General features: G+C 48.1%; 1 protein-coding gene across 1 annotated transcript in view; it reads left to right on the top strand.

Moving 5' to 3' along the window:
• The first annotated feature begins 707 nt into the window (after nt 1-707).
• B4galnt3 (beta-1,4-N-acetyl-galactosaminyltransferase 3) overlaps nt 708-22,396 on the top strand; it is an 89,830-nt gene continuing 68,141 nt past the window's right edge. Inside the window, exon 1 of the mRNA XM_055604233.1 lies at nt 708-876. Within this exon, the coding sequence (XP_055460208.1) occupies nt 708-876 (169 nt within the window). The remainder of the gene's footprint in view (nt 877-22,396) is intronic.

The following is a 22,396-nucleotide window of genomic DNA, read 5'->3' as shown; positions in this document are numbered from 1 at the left end:
TAGCAGGGAAGGGCCCCGAGGCCAAAGTCACAGAGGTCACTTAAAAAAAAAGTCTCGGCTCCACATCTCCCTCGGAGGGGCACCTTCAAATGTCTTGGCGGCGACTGGGCTTCCGTCGGTCACAGAGTCCACGTCTCAACTCGCATCTTCTTTCATTTCCATTATCTCCCTCATCACACAGCCGACACACCCCTCCCACACAACCCCAAGCTGGTGGCTGCGTCAGGGACCAGCAATCCGGCCCCACCTCTCGGCTGCCCTCGGCCTCTCGGGGGCGGAGCCCACCTGTGCCCGGGGGCGGGGCCGAGACAGGTAGGGTGTAAGGTAATGCTCGGCGCTGAAAGAAGGCGCCCTGACCGCAGCCAGCAAGCGAGCAAGCGAGCAAGCGAGCGCCGGGGCCGGCGGACACCTTCGGAGAGCCTCCCGGGCAGGAGCGAGGAAGGAAGGAGAGAGGGAGGGAGGTGGAGGGCCTGAGACGAGGAGAGGCGTGGAGCGGACACTTGGGGAGGAGGAGCCGGGCTCCGCGGCCGGAGGGAGACCTGCGAGGCGCCCGCGCCGCCGAGGGACCCCGGCGCGCCGAGCATGAGCGGGCGGCCGGCTGGAGGGTGAGCCGGGGAGCCTGGCCGTGCGCCGCGCTGAGAGGCAGAGCCGGGCCGGGGCGGTGAGTGAGGAAGCCGGTGTCGGGGCGGCCGGCCGGGCGGAGCGCCATGGGGAGCCCCCGCGCCGCGTTGCTGATGCTGCTCGTGCGCCCGATCAAGCTGCTGAGGAGGCGCTTCCGGCTGCTGCTGCTGCTCGCCGTGGTGTCGGTGGGACTCTGGACTCTGTACCTGGAGCTGGTGGCGTCGGCCCAGGCCGGCAGGAACCCCCTGAATCACAGTGAGTAGCGCCGGGGGGCGAGGAGGTGGCGGAGGTGGGCGGGCGCTCCGGGGCGGGGACCCGCCTCCCCCGAGCCGATTCCAGGTGCCGGCGCCGCCCCGCGCGTTCCCGGGGACATGGGCCAGTGGGGGGCCGCCAAGGGTCGCTGCTCCTGGCTCGCCCACCCAGGGGCAAGAGTGGGGTCGTGACGCCCTCGGGGCCTCCCGAGCGCTGGTGGAGGTTTGGAGGCGCCTTCCACCCTTGCGGGACTCCCAGCCTCGCGGTTGGCGAGCGCGGGCACTCGGCCGCACGCTGCGGTCGGCGCCGCCCCGACTAAGTCCTCCGCTCGCTGGTGGGGCTGGCTCGCTGTTTGTTCACCGGCCGAGCTTTCGGGGGTGGGGTGGGGGGTTCTTTTTCAATCGCACCTCCGAGGGGGCCGCCTGGCCTTCCCGCCTTGCGTGCGCCACTGTTTCCAAGTCTCCCGCCTCGCGAGTGCGCAGTTCCCTGCTCGTCCAGACTGCCTCCTCCAGTGTTTGAACTGCAAAACCCGCGCGCATCTGACAAACGCTAACAAACCCCGCCTAAGGTGACCCTGCCATGACTAAATTCTTACTTGTATTTTTAGTTGATCAAAGCACTCGTTTCTACTTAGGAAAACGGAAGGAAGTGGCCTTTCCCCCCTTCAATGGATATGATTATCCACAGTGACTTTCAATATACTTTTGACAGCCCCAACAAAGTATAAAGTCATCTTCTGGTAGCCAGAAGAGAGTGGAGAAGTTCCCAGAAGGGCCAGGTGCCCTTCTCCAGCCTAAAGGGGGAAGTTCTAGTTTATTTTCTCCCGGGGTTTCACTTTCCTGTTTTAAGAAACTTAAAGAATACCCTCTGGTAGATACTTTGGTCTACGGCTTTACCCTTAGCTAGATGTTTTGTCTTTTGTGGGCCAGAAGAAGAAATTATCGTCCTGGTCAGTAACCAAGCGGAGTCGGTTTGGAGATGTGTACTTATAGCCCAACCTCTGTGGCAGTGGTCATCAGTCTGTGAGCGAGAGGACTGACTGTCACAGGAGATCAAGCTACTGGCTATTTGTAGCTACAGATCGAGAGGAAAAGAGGAATCTGGCCTACGTGATCTCTAGAGTCCCTCTCCGTTGGGAAATGGAGACTATATGGCCTCTGCCAACTGAGCATTTCCATGGTGAGGGCCCTGCACACCTGGGAGAGAAAGTTGCGCTCAGCCGCAGGCGTGTAGGATTCTCCCTTCGCTTGACCCCGGGCTCCCTCGTCAGCTTTTGTTTTTTTCTTTTGGAGGCTCTCCGCCACCAGGGCCACCCAGCTGCAGGTGGCTGAACTTTCTTGGAGTGTGTACAGGTGGGAGGCTTGGATCCAGCTTCTTGGAACACCCTTTGGCAGCACGGTTCGTGGGAGACTATATAAACTGGGCAAGGTAGCAGTTGCTTTGTGATGCTGAAGTCAGCGCGTTGCTTTCACTCCTCTGCCTCAGGTGTGCTTTCTCTTCCCAGACCAAGCCCTGGTGGCTTAATAAGCCGCACACTGGCTCCCAGCCTCATGCTGCCTTCCTCAGACCAGACTAGTGGGCTTTTAAATATTTATTTTAAAATTATTTCTTTTTCCATACTGACCGTTCTCCAAAAATTATGTTCCCAGCATCTTGTTCCAGAATTAACTTAGAGTTCCTTGTGGTTTCTTTCTTTCCTTCCATCCTTTCTCTCTCTCTCTCTCTCTCTTTCATTCTTTCTTTCATTCTTGTTGAGACAGCTGCTTACTCTGTATAGCCCAGGCTGGCCAGCAACTTGCTATGTATTGCAGGCTGGGCTTGATTTCAAGATCTTCCTGTCTCAGTCTCCTGAGCGCTGATTATGGTGAATGTTCTATAGTCTGCCTTCCTGCTTATGATTTCTCTCTCTCTCTGGTTTTTCGAGACAGGGTTTCTCTGTGTAGCCCTGGCTGTCCTGGAGCTCACTCTGTAAACCAGGCTAGCTTCAAACTAACAGATCCTCTTATCTTTGCCTCCTGAGTGCTGGGATTAAAGGCTTTTGTCATCATGCCCTGTCTTCCTTGTGATTTTTAACATGAGCCTAAGCCTGGGCACTGAAGATCATAGTTTCCTCTTAGATTCCCAGGACCCTGAGGTCCACCCACTGTGAAATGTGTCCTAGTCCTGCCTTGATTTCCTTGTGGGATGAGATTTAGAGGGTGGCTGTACTTGTTCTCATTGAATTTTTTTTTCAAGACAGAGTTTTTCTGTGTATCTCTGGCAGTCTTGGAACTCAATCTGTAGATCAGGCTGGCCACAAACTCAGAGATCTGCCTGCCTCTGAGTGCTGAGATTTCAGGCATGTGCCACCACCGACTGGCTTCATTCTTTTTGTCATTAGGAAGCCCAGATGTTTTGCATCAAAATTCCCTTTCTTGCTGTGTCTTACTTCCAGCTCAGAACTGTTCCTCTTTGGGGAAGAAGTAGGAGAGAAGTAAGAAGGGGGCTGCTGGTGTTCCCTCCCCCACACCCTGCATACCAATAGTAATCAGAATAGCAAAGCTGCCCCTCCCAGCACTGCATACAGGACTTGACCACAGCAACCAGAACCCCATCTTGGCGCCGTTTCCCAGTGAGCCACCCTGGCACTTTCTAGCATTCTCTGCCAACTCAGTCCACTACCCGCCTTCCTGTCATCTGTGAGGCTGGCCTCCACTGCCCAGAACCTGTCATTTGCTTGTCCTTGTGTGAGGGTATATTGGTTTAGCACTGGAAAAGTGTATAGAGAATGGCAGTCACAAACTCTAGGGTGGCAAAATAATGACAGGGGAGCATAGTTTCTGCTCCATCTTTACAAAATAACCTGGTAGTTTGAAATATGGATGGTGTGCAATTTGGGCTCCATATGCAGAAAAAGATATAACTACGAATGGGGGAGCTTTAAGGGAAAACAGCTAAAATCGTTAAAGAAAAGGGTCCCGTGGCTGGAAGAACTATAGCCATTCACTCAGTCATATTTATTTAATACATGGCTCAAGCAAAGCGCTGGGCTAGGTCATTTTATTAATTAATCAATCAATTATTTATTTTTCCAGACAGGGTTTCTCCGTTTAGCCCTGGCTGTCCTGGAACTCACTCTGTAGACCAGGCTGGACTTGAATTCACAGAGATCTGCCCGCCTCTGCCTCCTGAGTGCTGGGATCAAAGGCGTGCACCACCACTGCTGGCTGTGCTAGGTTATATAGATATGTTGACCAAAATGTGCTGTCTTAGTTAGGGCTACTGTTGCTGTGATGAAACACCACAGCCATAAGCAAATTGGGAAGGAAAGGGTTTATCTGAGTTATACTTCTCCACTTCATGGTCCATCATTGAAGGAAGTCAGGGCAGGACAGGAACGCAACAAGAGAGGAACCTGGAGGCAGGAGCTGATGGGAAGTTCACAGAGGGGTGCTGCTTACTGGTTTGCTCTCCATGGCTTACTCAGCCTGCTTTCTTATATACCCAAGGACCACCAGCTCAGGGATGGCTCCGCCCACAATGGACTGGACCCTTGCACATCAATCACTAATTAAGGAAATGCCCTACAGGCTTGCCCGCAGCCTCATTTATCTATCTATCTATCTATCTATCTATCTATCTATCTATCTATCTATCTATTTATTTATTTTTGGTTTTTTGAGACAGGGTTTCACTATGGCCTAATCCTATTGGAAGCATTTTCTCAGTTGAGGCTCCCTCTCCGATAAATATAACCTGTGTCAAGTTGACATAACACTAGCCAGCACAATGGGTTTATTTTATTTTTTTCTATAGCTTTCTGTCTAGGAGTCGAGCAAGGTGGGTTCTGTGAAAACAATCAGAATGCGAAAAAATTAAGTTTTTTCAAATGTGGAGAATAGATGTTGCTGTGATACTTCTGAAAATGGAAGCCAGCTCTCAAGTAATTTCTTTAGAAGTGGAGGCGTTTGGGGTGATGGTGAGGAGTTGGTCAGATTCTGATGAATTGAGGCTGGAGAGATGGCTCAGTGGTTACGAGCCTTTGTTACCAGCCTTTGCTGCTCTTTCGGGGGACCCAGGTTTGGTTCCCAGCATCAACATGGAGGCTCACAATGACTTAATGTCCTTTTCTGGCATGGCATGCATGTGATACACTTATATTGATTGATGCACACAAAATTTAAGAAATAACGACTGGAGGCTGGGGGTGTAGCTCGGTCGGTAGTGTGCTTGCCTGGTCTGCAGGAAGCTCTGGGTTTGCCCCTCAGAACTGTATAAAACCAGATGTGGAACACACCTGCAGTCACAGCACCCTGGGTAGAGACAGGAGAATCAGAAGTTCAAAGTGAACCTTATATACTAACCCTGTTCAAGGCCAGCCCGTGCTACATGAGACCCTGCCTCAAAAGAAAAAAACAAAACAAAACAAAACTCACCACCACCACCACCACCACCAACAAAGTGAAAGGAGAGAGAAGAAGACCCTGATGGAGGCAGAAAAGAGGCTACTCTCAGGCAGCAAAGAACAGGAGGCAGGGAAAAGGAAAAGTTGGTACTTGGGAATACGCAGCCGCTGAGTGTGGTGAGACAGAGGGTATGTAGGTCAATGAAGGATGAGGCTCAGCTGTGAAAGACTGTTGGGCCCCTGAGCTGCGGAGAGACTTTGAAGAACAATTGGAAAAGAAAACATAGCATCTAGTTCATGGAAAGCAGGAAAACAGGTGTTAAGTTTTAGGGCAGGACAGTCAAGGGCCGTGCAAAGCTGCTTACTAATGCTGTGAGGGCCAGGGTCTTGCGAACCCCGTGCGCTTGCCCATCTGAATCCTTAAGTTGCTGGATGGTGAAAGCGGCTCTGGGGTGGCTCGTCACAGTAGTGGTGATGCTCAGAGCACCCGAGGTGACGGCTGCACTCAGACAACGCACCTAAGTGTGTCAGAATTCTACTAGCTGGTGTGGACTGGATGAACAGCAGCCCAGGGAGCAGCCTGTTGAGGGTCCTCCATGCAGGTAGGCTTTAACAAGTTATGTTCATAGCCGGGCATGGTGGCACACACCTTTAACCCCAGCACTCAGGAGGCAGAGACAAGCAGATCTCTGTGAGTTCAAGGTCAGCCTGAGCATGTTTTAGGACAGCCAGGGCTACACAGAGAAACCCTGTCTCGAAAAACAAAAACCAACCAAACAAAAACAAACAAAAAACCCCAAGTTATATCCATTTCTTCATATTGAGCCAAGTAAGGCTCTGCCAGAAGGCAGAGGTCACACTAAAATGGTTTCTAGGTTCTTTGCTATATAATGGACTTACAGTTGGGGTCAACTTGGAGCCAAGAGATGACATTTGTTATAAAGCCAGCACAGAGAGACAGTGACCACAGTGTGTACTGGTTTCATTTCAGAATGGGGGGCTGGCATGTTCCTACCCAAGGACTAGGTTTACCTGCTGGACACCCAAGTGCTCACAAGCCTAGGAAACTAACTGTCTTTTGTTGCCTCTTAGGTCTGCCTCGCATTTCTAGTTGGCCCTTGTGAGTTTTGACTGGCTTGAGTACACCAAGGGAAGGAGGACCTTCCACCAATGTCAGGCAGACATCCTATCACCACAGCCATTCTGCTTGGAAGGATACAAACTTCCTGGAGCAGAGGTAACCCAGGGCAGAGCTGTAATCCGAGAAGTGAGTGGCAGGGAGACACAAATGAGGCAGATGTGTGGGCAAAGGAGGATAGTATGGCTTGGAGGGGAACCTCACAGGTCAGCACAGGTCAGCGCAGCCCAGTGCAGCCCAGCGCAGCCCAGCTCCTGTTGTCTGACACACTGCTCTTTCTTGAGGAACCACTGGCTCTTTTTCTTGTGCTCTTCTTGCCTCTCTGTGCCTTGGTGTTTGTTATATCACATATCACCTGGCTGCTATGGGCCCCTTCAAGTTAGTACATAGTTCTGGGCACATACTAAACACTCACTTAATTAAATATGTCTGCTAACTGAGGCTGCTGCGATGGCTCAGCGGTTAAAAGCACTGACTGCCCTTCCAGATGACCCAGGTTCAATTTCCAGCACCCACAGGGAGGCTCCCAGCTGTCTCTAACTCCATTTCCAGGGGATCAACACCCTCACACGCATACAGGCAAAACACCAATGCACATAAAAAAGTAATAAATAAGCCTTGCGCTTAAGAGGCAGGCAGATCTCTGTGAGCTGGAGGCCAACCTGGTCTACTAAGCGATTCCAGGATACACAGAGAGACCCTGTGTCAAACAAACAAAAACCCTCTGCTAACCATTAGATAGTTCTGTCACAGTGTCTGATAATTTCTATCAGCAGACATTGATTTATCAGTGACTAACTCAAGAATAAGATCCAGGAATTCTTGTCCTTTGTACCATCATACACATAATCTCTAATGCCTTTGAGTATGGATGTCAAAAATAAGAAATAAACAACGCCTTTGAATATGAATGTCAAAGATAAAAATTGAGCAGTCTCTGGGTGGCGGTGACTCATGCCTTTTTGATTCTAGCACTTGGGAGGCAGAGGCAGGCGGACCTCTGAGTTTGAGGTCATTTGAGGTCAGTCTGTTCTATAGAGTGAGTTCTAGGACAGCCAGGGCTACACAGAGAAACCTCAAAAAGAAAAAAAGGAATTGAGAAGATGATCCTGAGTTTGGTTCCTAGCATCCTTGTTGGGCAAATTCACAGTGCCTGCAACTCCAGCTCTAGGAGATCAGAAGAGGACACTACATTCACACACACACACACACACACACACGAACACACATAGACATAGATATATACCCATAATTAAAAAGAAAAACTTAAAAAGAATTGAGGCACCTGTGTCGTTTGTGAGTGTTGCCTAGCAGGCGTGTGGAGTTTGATGAGAGGAGAAAGCACCCTTATTTGTGTCTGTCCTTTACCCGGACTCTGGAGTCCTGTTCTGATGGAACCCGAGGGTATCTTGGCACGACAACCCCCAGCTACATCCTGTTCCCCACCCCGGGATTCTCAGTCTACGTGTGGTGGCACTGGAGCTGCCAGACACACCCCGTCCTCGGAGTTGTTCAGGGCTTGAGTCTTCTACTTCCGCAGCACACGGTCTTCTGAAACAGCCGCTTCTGTGCTGGTTCACTGCAGGCTGGAAGGTACACGGCAGTAATTTTCCAGGCCACAGCTTCTGGCCTGGCCCTGTCGTGCTGAGCTTTATGGAGCAGAGCAGAGCGGCTGCTGTGGAGTTTGCTTTGGAAGGGGGCCTGGAGGCTGTTCTTGGGCTTGGTGCTGTCTAGTGTCTACCAACTTCCACCGGTCTCAAGTCCCTCCCCTTGAAGAAATTTTCCACTAGCGCTTTTTCTTATATCCCAAGACGGTGAGGTCTAAACCAGGCCAACTATACATTTATGCTGTGATGCAGCCCTCCTTTGACCTTTTGAGCCACCTAATTAATAGATTTATAGATTAACTAACATGAGAGAATACTGCTGGGACAGATAAATTTGGATGGCGGATATAAAGACTGTAGGACTGAATGAAAAGGTTGTGTATTCTGAGCAAAGCATGATAGGGCTTTAGTTTTGTTTTGTTTTTATACTCATAGGTTCTGCTTCCTCTCCCCCTTCCATCCCCCTTTTAGACAGGGTTTCATGTTGCCCAGGCTAGCCTCCAACTCCCGATTAGCCAAGGATGACCTTGAGCTTCTGATGCTTTTGCCTTCCTGAGTGAACCTGATACCTTGGATTACAGACACGCTTTGCGACACACCGGTTCCTTTCATGTAGTGAGGAGGAAAAGCCAGGGCTTCCTGCACGCTAGGCAAGCACTCTACCAACCAACAGCTCTATCTCTGGGTCAGATTCCTCAAATGTTGGAAGCATCCATTACATAAAAATGATCGTGTTAATTAATTACTTTTTGCTTTGCTAGAGTTTGAGCTAAGACTTTGTACCACTATACCTATATTCGTAGCTAAGAAAAAAAAAAAAAGATTGTCTTTGAGGTTCGAGGCCAGTCTGGTCTACAGAGTGAGTTCCAGGACAGCCAAGGTTACATAGAGGATGTCTGTCTGTCTGTCTGTCTGTCTGTCTGTCTCTCTGAGTCAGAGTCTCACCATGTAGCTCTGGCTGGCCTGGAACTCACCATGTAGACCAGGCTGACCTTGAACTCACAGGCATCTGCCTGCCTTTGCCTTCTACATGCTGGGTTAAAGGTATGCACACGTGCCACCATGCCCCGCTATTTCTGCTTCTTTTAAATTATGCCTGTCTGTTTGCTTGTGTGCTCACGGAAGCCAGAGGTAACATACCCTTCTGGAGCTGGAGCCACAGGCAGTTGTAAGCTGCCTGGCAGGTGCTAGGAATCCAGCTTGAATTCTCTGTAAGAGTCCTATACATGTTCTAACTACTGAGGCATTCTCCGGCTCTCAGTTTTTTAAAAAAACCTTTTGATGCAAGACACAGATACACAGAGACAGGCGGGCAGGCCGGCTCTCCCACACGGGGAGGGGGTGTGTGTAGCTTGATCAGCAGCCTGTCTGGGTAGCCATCCATGATGAAGAAACTTGGGCTTCCCTTTGCAAATTAACCTATGGCACCGGCATCTATTAATTTAGACTATTTTATATGTCATTCAAGTAGAATCACACAGCATTTGATTTGTTATATGCGTTTGACACATACACACAGAAGTTTTTCTCAAGACAGGGTCCCGTATAATCCAGGCTGGCCTTCAACTCACTGTGTACCTGAAGCTGGCCTTGAATTTCTGATCTTGCCTCTACCCGCCAAGTCCTAGTATTGCAAGTGTGTGTCCCAGTGCCTGGCTTTAAAATATTCTTTGTTTCTAAAAACAATGAATATTCCTTGTCCCCAGTGACAGCTTATAGCTGGACCATGTTAAACTGCAGAGCTTTACTATGCTGTGCTATAGGCAGTCTAGCATAACTGATGTAACATCAGTGCCTAAGGGAAGCTTGGGGACCCAGCAAAATTGGGAGCTGTTGCTTTTGTTTGTTTTTTTTTTTTTTTAGATAGGGTTTCTCTGTGTAGCCTTGGCTGGACTTACTTTGTAGACCAGCTGGCCTCATAGAGGTCCACCTGCCTCTGCCTTCCCGAGTTCTGAGATTACAGGTATGTGCCCTGCTGGGCTTTTGCTTTTATTGTGTGTGAACCCCCCCACACACACACACAAAAAAAATATTTCTTTCAGTGTTGATATTGGAATAACTGTGTTTAACTTCAGCAGTTTAGTTTTTATTGGTCAAATCAGCCCTGGTTTTTCCCTTTGTGTAGGTATTAGAAAGCCTTAGCTTTTCATTCCTCCTTCACATGGAGAAAAGCATAAGGGATTTCATGATTTGTAACCTGCCTTCCTCCTTCCTTCCTTCCTTCCTTCCTTCCTTCCTTCCTTCCTTCCTTCCTTCCTTCCTTCTTTTCTTCACTTTATAATGGTAGGGACAGAACCCAGAACTTCACTTATGTTAAGCAAGTGCTTTCTTTACAACTGAGCTATGTTCCCAGCTGCAGATCTGTTATTTTTTCTATCAATTTTATGCCTATACTAATTTATTTTTTTGTGTATGTCCTACAGCTACTTCTAGTTTATATCATCTTAACAGCCTGTGATTCTTACAAGCCACTTAATTAAAAAAAATCAATAAAAGTGCTACAGTATACATTGAAACATTTAAAAAATTGTCCCGTCCACTGCTCTGACTGAGAGATTATTGAAAAGAAACTGCAGAATAAGTAAATAAAGTAGGACAAGCTGGTTGGCGTATAAAGAAGATTCTAGATTTAAAGACACAAAAATCTAGAAAATTATGTCCTTTAAAAAAAAAGGAAAAAAACAAAACAAACAAACAAAAAACACAAGCCAGGCGCGGTGGTACATTTCTGTAATCCCAGCACTCAGGGAGGCAAAGGCAGGTGGATCTCTGAGTTTGAGGCCAGCCTGGTCTGACACTGGACAGCCAGGGCTTCACAGAGCAGCCCTGTCTCAAAAAAAAAAAAAAAAAAAAAAAAAAAAAAGCCAATTGGAAATTTGAATGTTATTCAAAAATAAATCCTCACCTTTATGTATGGAAAGATCATTCAAAATGTAGGATTTACTGACTGACACTGGGACCTGAGCCACTGTTGTTGTAAGGTAGTGTAAACAAGGAACATTCAGTATGGCTTGGGTGCTTCCCAACACAGCAAGGCTAGAAACCTCATCTGTCACATGGGCACTGCGAGTGTAAGAGAGACCTGAGAGTGTCAGGGGGATCATGGATGTGAAGACCCGTGTCTGCTGCCCAGCCCGTGGCTCACAGATCCATAAAGCCACAAACAACAGAGCTCTTTCCCCTTTCTGAACAGCTGAGGACATAGATTAGGGAAAAGATTTTGTTCCCCTCTTCCAATTTCTTCTTTGTTTGTTTGTTTGTTTTTGGGTTTCTCTGTGTAACAGATCCCTGGCTGTCCTGGACTCACTCTGTAGACCAGGTTGGCCTTGAACTCATAGAGATCTGCTTGCCTCTGCCTGGAAAGTGCTGGGATTAAAGACATGAATCACCACACCCAGCTTCCTCTTCTATTGTTTGTTTGTTTCTAAAAATATATTTATTTATTTTATGTTTATGAGTGCTCTGTTTTCATGCACACCAGAGGAGGGAATCATATTCCATTACAGATGGTTGTGAGTTACCATGTGGTTGCTGGGAACTGAACTCAGGACCTTTGGAAGAACAGCCAGTGCACTTAACTGCTGAGCCATCTCTCTAGCCCCTCTTCCAGTTTCTTGTCCTTTTCCTTTTATCAGTTTGTTTTCCGAGACAGTCTCTCTACATAATTGAGGCTGGCCTTGAACCTATGGTTCTCCTGCCTTCATCTTCTGGTTGAGATTACAGGTTTTTATCAATATAGCCAGCTTTTTTTTTTTTTTTAAGCTCTCACTATATAGCCTGTCCTGTCCGTGAACTCACGGAGATCCATCTGAAAGGACTGCCCCACCATACTTGGACTCCATTTCTTTTGAACCATCTTTCTGTGTCACCTGGCAGAGGCCGTGCTGTGTTCTGCTTTATAGTTGGTAAAATTATGCTTTGTAGCATCAGGCCTTTAGAAGAGGGCTGAAGGATGGGAAAAGGGGAGAAAAGGCACCTGCTGTGCTGGCGCACACCTGTCGTCCCTGCGCCTGGGAGGCTGAGGCTGGTGGATCTCTGTGAGTTTAAGGTCAGCCTGGACTACATAGTGAGTTCCAGGCCAGCCAGAGCTACACAGTGAGACCTTGTCTCAAAAAAAGTTGTGTGTTTGTAGAGAGACGGCTCAGCAGTTCAGAGCACTGTCACTCTTCCAGAGGACTGGTGTTCAAATCCCAGCACCCCCATGACAGCTCACTGTCTGTAACCCCAGTTCCAGGGCTTCTGACACCCTCACATAGACATGCAGGCAAAACACCAATGCACCTAAAAAAAAATAAATAAATAAGGAAGGAAAGAGAGAGAGGAAGGAGGAAGATAGGAAGAGAGAAAGGACTTCCAAGAGATTTTCTATATAAGCACCCAGGAAATTGATTAATGTGTGTTTTTCAATTTTCAGTTTGCAAATCTTGAATGGTAACTGGGATGATTCACTCTAAAGCTTAAGGGAAAATGTCTATGGAACATTTGCTTTTTTTTGTAGAGAACTGAACAGAATAAAACCTTGATGGTTCCTGGAAAATTGTGGAATGTGAAGACAAGGCAGGGTTTTAATCCCAGTTCTGTTACTCACTGATTTAAGACTTCACTTAAGGTAATTCCTTTCCGAGCCTCCACTGCGGCCTCATCTGGGTCAGGGGTCAGTCTGCTTGGTGTAGAGCTTTTCTTCTTAGTGAGGTTAATGAGTCTACCACATACAGGTGACTAATTAGAGGATAGGAAGTTAAGTGCTCTGTGAATATCACCCCCCCCAACCCCCAACACACACCTCTTTCTCCTTGAAGCTTCCAGTCTGGAGGAAATGGAGAAGGGGTCAATATATGGAGTCTTCCACTGCCCTGTGGCCAGGGCTCCTTCAGGTTAGCCTATGCCAAAGCTGTGCCTACCTCCAGGCATTCGCTGCCCAGGCCATCCCTGCCCAGCACCTGCTCCTGGAAACACATTCTCCAGCCACTCTTTTCCTTCATGCTGCTCGGCACTGAGTCCGTCTCTCCACCCCTGCTATAGGCACATACCTGCATCCGGTTGGGAGGCAGATCAGCAGACGGAGACTTAGCCCAGTTTGCTTGTAGTAGGACAGAAGAGTGCACTCCTTGGGACACAACAGCCTGCCATGACAGTGTGCTCCGGGCTACATGCTGAGGACGGAAAGCTCTGGAAGGCAGGAACATGCGCGGTAATCTTAATTTAGATCGTAGCATGGTGGTGCATGCCTTTATAGACACTCAGGCAGAGGCGGGAGGCTCTTTATGAGTTACGGGTCCCCCAAGGCTACCTGGTGAGGCCCTGTCTCAAACAAACAATAAAATAAAATTGATTTAAATCTTGGTTTTGACATGCTATGGGTACTAGACTAGATAAAATAATTTTTTAAATGATTAAAAACAAAGGAAAATAAAAATCTAGAGGGGACTGTATTAATTACTTTTTTGTTGCTATGGCACACACACACCTGGGAAAGGGACCCTCAGTTCGGAGTTGCTTGTGTTGGCTTCCAGCAGCCGTGTCTGTGTGTTTCCTTGCCTGCTGATGGAAGATTAAAGGAGGCATTGTCATCCTTGGTCAGGTGAGGCTCCCTGTATGATGGACTGTGATCTATTGGTTTTGGCGGCGTTGTTTAGCACAGCAGCGGGGAAAGTAACCAGGGCAGGAAGGAAGGGTTTATTTTGGCTAATAATTTGGAATACTGTCTATCATGCTGTGGAAGACCTGGTGGCAAGGTCATGGAAGGTCACATTGTGTTCCCACTTACAAAACACTGAGAAGTGAATGCTGATGTTTTGTTCCTTCGTTGCTTCCTTCCTTCCTTGTTTCTTTCTTTTTTTTTTTTTTTTTTTTTGAGACAGCATTTCCCTGGCTGTCCTGAACTTGCCTCACTTTGTAGACCAGGCTGGCCTTGAACTCCCAGATCTACCTGCCTCTGCCTCCTGAGTGCTGAGATCAAAGGTGTGCGCACTGCCGTCACCACCGCCACCCAGCGGGATTTACTTATTTTTGTTTATGTGTCCATGTGAGTGCAGGTAGACTATGGAAGCCAGAAGATGGTGTTGGAATTCCCCTGAAGCTGGACTTACAGGTGGTTGCAAGCTGCCTGATACGGGTGCTGGGAACCAAACTTGGGTCTTTGTGAGTGCTGAACTACGTCACCTTCCACCTTCGGCTTGAGCTTCTAAGCTCTCTGACAGTCTCTCTCTGTGTGTATATACATGCGTGTGTGTGTGTGTGTGTGTGTGTGTGTGCTTGCAGAGGTGAATATTTCTGTGGGAGGCAGATGGCACTGACTAAGTGACAGCAAGGGAACCAAGACCTGTTGCACAGAGGTTTGCTTGGGGTGAGGGAGATGAAGTTGAGTAGCCTTATATGAGTTCTTGTGACGTCACTCTGCAGAGTTCAGACCTGCTAAGGGATGGGGTAGCAACATAAACCCTCTTAGGCAGGAGTTTGAGGTAACAAAAGCCCCTTTTTAGAAATTAATTTGTATTTCTACTCCTCAGACATTTATTGAGCTTCTGTGTATTCCAGGGACTGACTGTACGAAGGTAAAACTGTTGGAAGTTTACAGGGTGGTTTACAACAGACATTCAGAGCTGGTCATGATAGCACATGTCTATAATCCCAGTGCTTAGGAGACTGAGAAAGGTTGCTGCAAATCTGATGCCAGCTTTGCCCGTGTGGTATGATTTTTTTTTTTTTTTTAAAGATAAGGTATTTATTTTGAGATAAGTAAGGTATGCAGCCCTGGCTGTCCTGGAACTCACCATGTAAACTTGAATTCATGGAAATCTACCTACCTGTGCTTCCACCATGCTGGGCTACAACCCTGTCTTAAAAGAAATAGCCATGTGTGTGGCATGGACTCTTAATCCTAGGACTCAGTAGGCAGAGACAGGTGAGTCTCTGTGAGTTCCAGGTCAGCTAGGGTGACTCAGCCAGGCTCTGTCTTAAATGAATGAATGAATGAATGAATGAATGAATGAATGAATGAATGAATGACGTCCTCAACCTGAAACCACCCCTAGTGGTTACTATAGCGACCTACTCTTCCAAGGGTAGGCAGTGAGCGTCTAGCTTGAAAGGGAGACAGACAAAACCTGAGCCATCTCAAGGAAAGATGTGATAGAGTTTGGTGGGAGAGGTAATGTAGTTAAAGAGAAAATAAGAAGTGTTGGGTTTCAGACATGAATCTCTGGCTCCATTCATTCTGTCCTGATCATTTTAGCTAAGGGACGCTGTATCTCAAAAGTGTCCTTGTCAGAAGGAAGTGCCTTAGTTCTTCTCATATCTTCTTCTTCTCTGGGATCTGGGTGCTGTGCTCATCTCGGAGAACAATGTTAAGGGACGAGGACACAAATCAGTGTTCAGCAAATGTTTCCCGAGCACTTGTGAAATTCCAGACCATGTCCTTGGCACTGGGAGAGTAGTATGGGTCATGAAGTTTAACAGGTTTTCCCCCTGCCCCTTTTGTAGATCCTGAGTTTATGATGATGGAGGGACAGGTGATAATCAAGCCAGCAAACAGGGAAGGATTTTAGATGGTTTTGTGGCGTTCTGGGAGGAGGAACATGGCAGTGGCCCAAAGTGACCATGTGGAGGCAAGAGGCTTCCCAACAGGTGACATTTTGAAAACAGGTGTCTTAGCAGTACAGGATATGATTAAGCACCCAATGAATGTCAGGATTATATGGCCTTTAGTGATCCAGAAAGGTAGAAGATGGAAAAAGGACAAAGTCACTGCTGGTTTTCAGTGTACCATTCCTGCTACCCTGGAAGCTTTGCCCTATTGCCTCCTGGCAGGAAGAGCCAGCCGCTGCTTCTGAGCTCTCTACTCAGGGTTATTCTGGGCCTGGAGAGAGACCCATAGTGATATAAACCTGGATCCCAAAACAAGGACGGGTGGGATTGGGTCCTTCCTCTCCCTCTGAAAGCCTGTCTGGAATTAACCTCTGTTCCCCCATTCCCTCACGACGGATTTTTTTTTCAGACCTCCATTAGTGCACTTATCAAGGTCTGCATGCATCAGAGTTATTTCTGTCTGGGTTTGTCTTCCCCCAGGAGATTATGAATTTCTAGAGTGCCGGACTTAGGCATTGCCGCCCCCGCCCCCTCACCCCATTTCGCTCCCTGGTGCAGAGATTTTTAACACTTTGTAGATTGTGGATACTTGTAAGAATCTCGTGGAGAAACTATAAGCCCTGTCTCCGGGAGTTTGTTCACCCTTTAAATATTTCACATACTATTTTTTGGGGGGGGGAGTTACTCAGTCCCCTGACCCCTATCCCGGAATCATTAGGCAGTAATTTTTTTAAGCGTTTCCCTCAGTGCTCCTGGTAAACTCTCAGGAGCTGATTGATGAGAACTTTCTGCCTTTAGTTGCAGAGGACGGATACTATGTGGTAGCAAAGGAGCGGAAAGGGCACCTCTGTAAAAGGGTGCTCCCTGGAAAGTGGATGCACCCATCCAGCAGGCAGTGCTGTTCAGAGGACTGGGGCTCTGCCTCCCGAGGGTTGGGCTGGCCTTCTGTCACATCTTTGCCATTGTTCATGCTGTGTTGTGTTGCCAACCCTTCTGCTGGCTTTTCAAACTCTGCCCACCCTTTGATCTCCTCTCCTCTCTCTTGAGCCTTCTTTGACTGTTTCAGCATCAGCTGACCTCATCGTCCTTGGGACTTCATTGCGGTTAAAGTTGTGTGCTTGTCATCTGGGTCCGTCCCCTGTATTCTAGCAGCCTGAGGTGACTCGGTTAGGGCAGCTGCCAGCACTGTTCTGTAAGCATTTGTGGAGCACCTGAGGAGGTGCGTGGTCACCTCGGATTTACACTGCCCTAGCTCATGCTTCCTCTGAGGTTGCCACGATGCCACCCAGGCCGCCTGCTATTATTCTGTAATGGTCCCCCAGCCCCCAGAGAGATGTGTAGCTACAAACTGATCTGAGCTACTCTTTAAAATGGAATCTGTTTGGCCAACTTCATGACTTTACTAACGAAGAATTTAAGGCCTAGAGAATTTTAATTGACTTGTGCAGATGGCCGAACTGGGTGGGCTCTGAACTTCTGAGAACCACTTGGCTTGCTCATCCATTCCCCTTTTATTTGCCAATGCTTTCTTCTTCTTCCTCTGAAATCAGCGGTTCTCAACGTGTGTGTGTGTGTGTGTGTGTGTGTGTGTGTGTTGCAACTGCTTTGGGTATGGGGGTTGTACAGCCCTTTCAAAGGGGTCTCTAAGAGCATCAGAAAACAGATATTTATATTACGATTCCTAGCAGTAGCAAAGTTGCAGTTATGAGGTAGCAAGGAAATAATTTTATGTTTGGGAAGGTCGCCACAGCGTGAGGAACTATATTAGAGGGCCGAGGCATTAGGAAGGTTGAGAACGGCCGCCTTAAGTGATGTTTTATTTTCTCAGTGCCGGTGGTAGAAGCCAGTGTATCATGCATGCCAGGCTAGTGCCGCACCATCGAGCAACACCCTCAGCCTGTGTTTATCTTTTCTTACCAGTGAGGCAGCTCACGTCATTGCCACTTAGTTGCCGGGGGCGGGGGGGTGGATCATGTTGCCAACTCAACAACTGCTCTTAGTGGTAATCTGTGGCTTTCCTCAAGTTTCTCTTTTGACACCTGCTTTGATATTAGTGGTTGAGAGTAGCCTGCAAAGATGTTCTTATTGATGTTGAATTCTCACGTTGCAAGGGGCAGGTCAAGACTTGACATTCTTCATCTAACAGATGCCTTTGCTTTAGGCTCTCTTCCTGAGAATAGAGGCCATTCAGTGTTGAGCTCCTTCTCTCCTCCTCCTTTGAAAGTTTTTTTTTTTTTTTTTTTTTAAAACCACTATTTATTTGTGTGTGTTTGTGCATGCGCGTGCCGCAGCACACATGTAGAGTGTAGAGAACAACTTATGGGAGTTGGTTATCTCCACCGTACGGGTCCTTGGGAATTAAATTTAGGTCATCGGTCTTGGTGGTAGATGCCTTTAGCTGCTGAACCATGTCAGTGGCTCCTAAACTGGGACCTTTTAATGGCGGCTGTGTGCTTTTACCTCATGTCACTGCAGTGGACCCCGGAGTCTGTTTCAAGCAGGAGCTAAGGTGGGGCTTATATTCAGAACTGATTAAAATTGAAAAAGAAAAAGTCCTGTTTGTACACCTGCTATCCCAGCTACTAGGGAAGCTGAGGCAGAAGAATTGCAAGTTCAAGGCTTGTCTGGGTACAAAATGAATTCAAGGCCAACCTGGGTAACTTAAGGAGCCCATGTACCAAATACAGCCTGCAAAGAAAGAAAAAAGTAAAGAAAAGAAAAAAGAGGCTGTGGATATAGCTCAGTAATAAAGCACTTGCTTGGTGTCATGTTTGATGCCTAGGCTCGCTCCCCAGTACTGTCTCCTCCCCCACAAAAGATGAAAGCAGAGGTGGGGGAGGCAGAAAAGCATGCAGATCTTTTCTTCTTGAACACATAGAACTGGACACCAGGAGATGTGATTTTTGGTCTTGCTCTAATATGAACTGGCCGTGTGTCTTCCATTAAGTCGGTTCTGCTCCTTGCTGTCTAGGGCTCAGTCTTTCTTTGTCAAGACAGGGCTCTGACTATGATTCCTGATCTTATCTAACTCTTGACGTTGTCTTCAGAGAAATAGAATTTGCTTCAGCCTTCAGTATCCGGAGTTGAATGTGGCCAGAGAAAGGTAAGCAAAAAGGAAGCTAGGGAAGAGGCCTGGGTTCAAATCCTGCCTCCTTACAATCACTAGGTGTGTTAAATTGCCTTACTCTAGTGAGATGGAAGGCTGGGCTGGGGCCCGCTCCTATCCCTGAGACAGCTGCTGTTTTCCACCTGCCCCTTTCCCACTGGAGGAGGAGGGGTTGACCCTACAGGTGGGGTCTTTGAGAAGGCCTAAGGTAGGATGGTGACTTGGGGCGCTTTAGATGAAGAGGCTCTAACTGTTAGGGGGCATTTCCATAAGCCCTGGTCACCGTTGTCATCACTCTCATATGCCTCCCCTAAACTTCTGAGCTGTAGACTGGACTGAACCGTACCCTAGGGCCTCACCCTTCATTTCTCCTGTCTGCTGGGCAGCCATCACATAAACATGGCAGTGTGCTTATAGCTCAGGACTGGGAACTTCTGTTCGGGGGCCTGGCTGAGGGATTGCCCACTAATTTTGGCAGTTCCTGCCACTAGCTTGACCAGACCATCTGAAGTGGGGGAATTAGAAGTAGGAGTTAGTGAGTCATGGGTGAAGCCACGGGGAGGAAGCCCTTGGCAGGGGTGCCGGTCCAGGGAGCCAATTTCCCTTGCAGCTGATGGGGACTAGTAGTTCTGGATTCTTCCTTCCACCCAGGCCGTTCTGATGAGCATCCCTGTGGTGGTTTAATGGTAATAACGATCTTGACTGCACAAGGTGAAACCCTGGCATGTCTCAAGCCTTCAGCAAGCTTGATCTCCCCTTGGATTGTGATCCTGGAGTTCAGGCTGGGGCGGAGGGTATCTCGTGGATGCACATCCACAGAGCTGTCCATCTCCAGGAGGCCTGCTTCTCTTGTGTTTTTGTAGGGCCCAGCCAGAGGGTGACCGCGGTGGGAGGGTGGGAGGTTACCCTGGGTGCCTTTTCCTAACCCCTCGTTGTCCTGGGGCAGGGCAGATGGGCTCCCAGTCATTACCTCACCGCAGGGCCCTGTTTGCCAGAGCTGAGAGGAGGAACTGCCTGGGTGGAGAGCTCCAGGCTAATTTTAGACTTGGAGACTCCCAGGCAGCTGGCTAGGACAACTGGGCTCTGTCTCTTTGCAGGGAGCTGTGCAGTGGTTCTACAGGTCTGCTGGGGGCAGGGGTAGGGGTGCACACGCCTGCTTTTGCCTCTGCTGCACCGAAAGGCCGTGAGGTAGGCTCCTGTGCACCTGGGCTGTAGGGCCCAGGAGCTGCCACTTTCTCCAACTTCTTTTTTGATTTGTGTTAAGAGACTTCCAGCCTTCATGTGCCGCAGCCAGGTGGCTTTGGAGACTAGAAACTTCTAACATAACACCTCAAAGCATGGGTCTTTGAGACTGCGAAAGCAGGCAGGAGGGGACGCAAGAGTGCACTCCACCCCCACTCCCTACCTAGCTAATCGTCTAATTCTGTACTTTTCAGTCTTTCCTCTTCACACACATATAGTAATCGGGGGGAAAAAAAAGATTGAGTCACACACCGGGCTAAAGAGATGAGGGTCTCTGCTGGATATAGCCGGCTCTTCGCCTCCGTTCCCCCAGGTGCCAGGACTGCTTCTGTAGTCCCTTCCTTTGCTCATCAGTGAGCTGGGCACGATGGTGGAGTTATTTTCTGGTATGGTCTCATCAACTCCCATCCCAGGAAACACTGGAAAGGAAGCCAGAAAGATGGAACCTCTTCAGTTGTACAACTGAGAAAACTGAGGCCGAGAACTTTGTTGCTCTGAGCCAAGCCTGGTGGTGCTTGCCTGCGATCCCAGCACTCTGAAGGCCAAAGTAGGAGGATAATGAGTTTGAGGGTCATACAGTCAGTGAGGGTGTCTTGAGAGAGAGAGAGAGAAAAAAAAAAGCCACATTTGGTTCTGCTCAGAAAGCTCCTCACACCCTGATTTACCCATCTTTATTAATTTATTTAGAGGTATGAGTAGTCTCCGTATTTTGCCTAATGGCTTCAAAGCTCTGGGCTCAGCCAAAACTCCCGTCTTAGTTGCTCAAGTATTTCAGACTACAGGTCTACCATGCTTAGTGTGTGCACATAATGTTTATTACTCATCAGACACAAAGGTCAAAAATAGATGCTGGGAGCGGAGCTCAGCGGCCCAGTGCAGGTCTCACATGCATGAAGCCCCGAGTTGATCTCCAACACTGCAAACAGAACAAAACAGAACAGAAGTCCTTCAGAAAGCAGAGGGGGTGTGTGTGTGGGGAGGAGGTTCTGTGAAGAGGATTGGGAATTTGAAGATGGAAAAAAAAAAAAAAGGTACAAAGGAAATTGTTCCGGTTCATAAGCAGAGGGGTAGACATCCAGGTGTTATCTTTCAACCATCTCTATTCCTTCTGGTATATTTATTTTCAAAAGTAATTGAAAATTTGAGGAGAAGAAAGTGGTTTGGTTAGGTGAGGAGAAGAAACCTAAAAAAAACTGTAAGTAGATTAGACTGGGTGCTAAGGGCTAGACCGGGCAGTGATGGTAGGAGCTTACCTGCCTATTGACGCATGATCTCAGAGGCCCTGTGGGGCAGAACCCTTCTTATTTCCAGTCTACAGAGGACAAAATTGAAGTTCACAGAGGTCCCTCACCTTGTCCAAGGTGCCATGGAGAATCACCTGTGCAGTCAGGTGTGAATGCTTCAGTGGGGGAGGGAGATGAGGTGGCATACACCGTGGGCTTGTTGGGAGGAAGGGAGGAGGGTCCCTCACCTCCTTAAGCCTGTTTCTCAACTTATTAAACAGAGCTGCGTTTTGCTTGTCGATAATTTTTTTTTTTAAAGTTATTCCTGGCTTCAGAAACAATACAAGGAAGAAAAGAATAGAGTGGGCTATTTAAAGGGTTGGATTCTGTATCTGAAACATCAACACCAAAGAAGAAATGTCCTGTCTGGGATAACTACAAACTGAGGTGGCTGTGCCTGTTTGTCTGGCTGAGAGGAAGAAGTTCTTTTGAGAGAAGAAAGGGATGGAGCAAAAAGTTGAATCTACGTAAAGGAAGGGCATTGGAGAATAAGTGAAGACAAACGAAAAGCTTTTATCTTTCTTAGCTGATTTAACAGATAAGTTAGAAATAGTCACGTATTTGACCTCACATGCACACTTGTACCTGAACATGCTTATACATAGATAAAATGAATGGCAGCAATGAAACAAGGGATAGAGAGGAGGAACTGGAGATATTTTGTTAGTGTAAAGTATAATTATAAAGTTCATGGGTTTTTTTGTTTTGTTTTGTTTTGTTTTGTTTTTCCAGACAGGGTTTCTCTGTGTAGTCGTGGCTGTTCTGGAATTCATGCTATAGACCAGGCTGGCCTTGAACTCACAGAGATCTGCCTGCCTCTGCCTCCTGAGTGCTGGGACTAAAGGGGAGGTTTAGTGTTTTTAAAAGTGGATGTGGAGTCATTGTAAATGTATTTCACAAATAGCAGAACCCCACTATGTATAAGGAGAGCAGTATGAGGGGGGGTAGTGGTGACACAGGCCTGCGATGCCAGCACTTGGGAGGCAAAGGCAAGCTAGCATAGCTGTAAGTTTGAAGCCAGTCTGGTCTACATAGCAAGACCCTGGTATTCAATCAAAAAGGGGCAGAGAGGGATACGGCTCAGTCTGCACAAGCATGAGGCTACCGGTTCTGATCCTCAGCAAAAGTTGCCAGTGGCATGGGTATAACCCCAGCCGTGTGCACATGGAAGGAGGC

Source organism: Psammomys obesus, unplaced genomic scaffold, assembly GCF_907164565.1.
Source record: "Psammomys obesus unplaced genomic scaffold, mPsaObe1.curated_primary_1811, whole genome shotgun sequence".
Lineage (NCBI taxonomy): Eukaryota > Metazoa > Chordata > Mammalia > Rodentia > Muridae > Psammomys > Psammomys obesus.
This window is presented reverse-complemented; position numbering and strand designations above follow the sequence as displayed.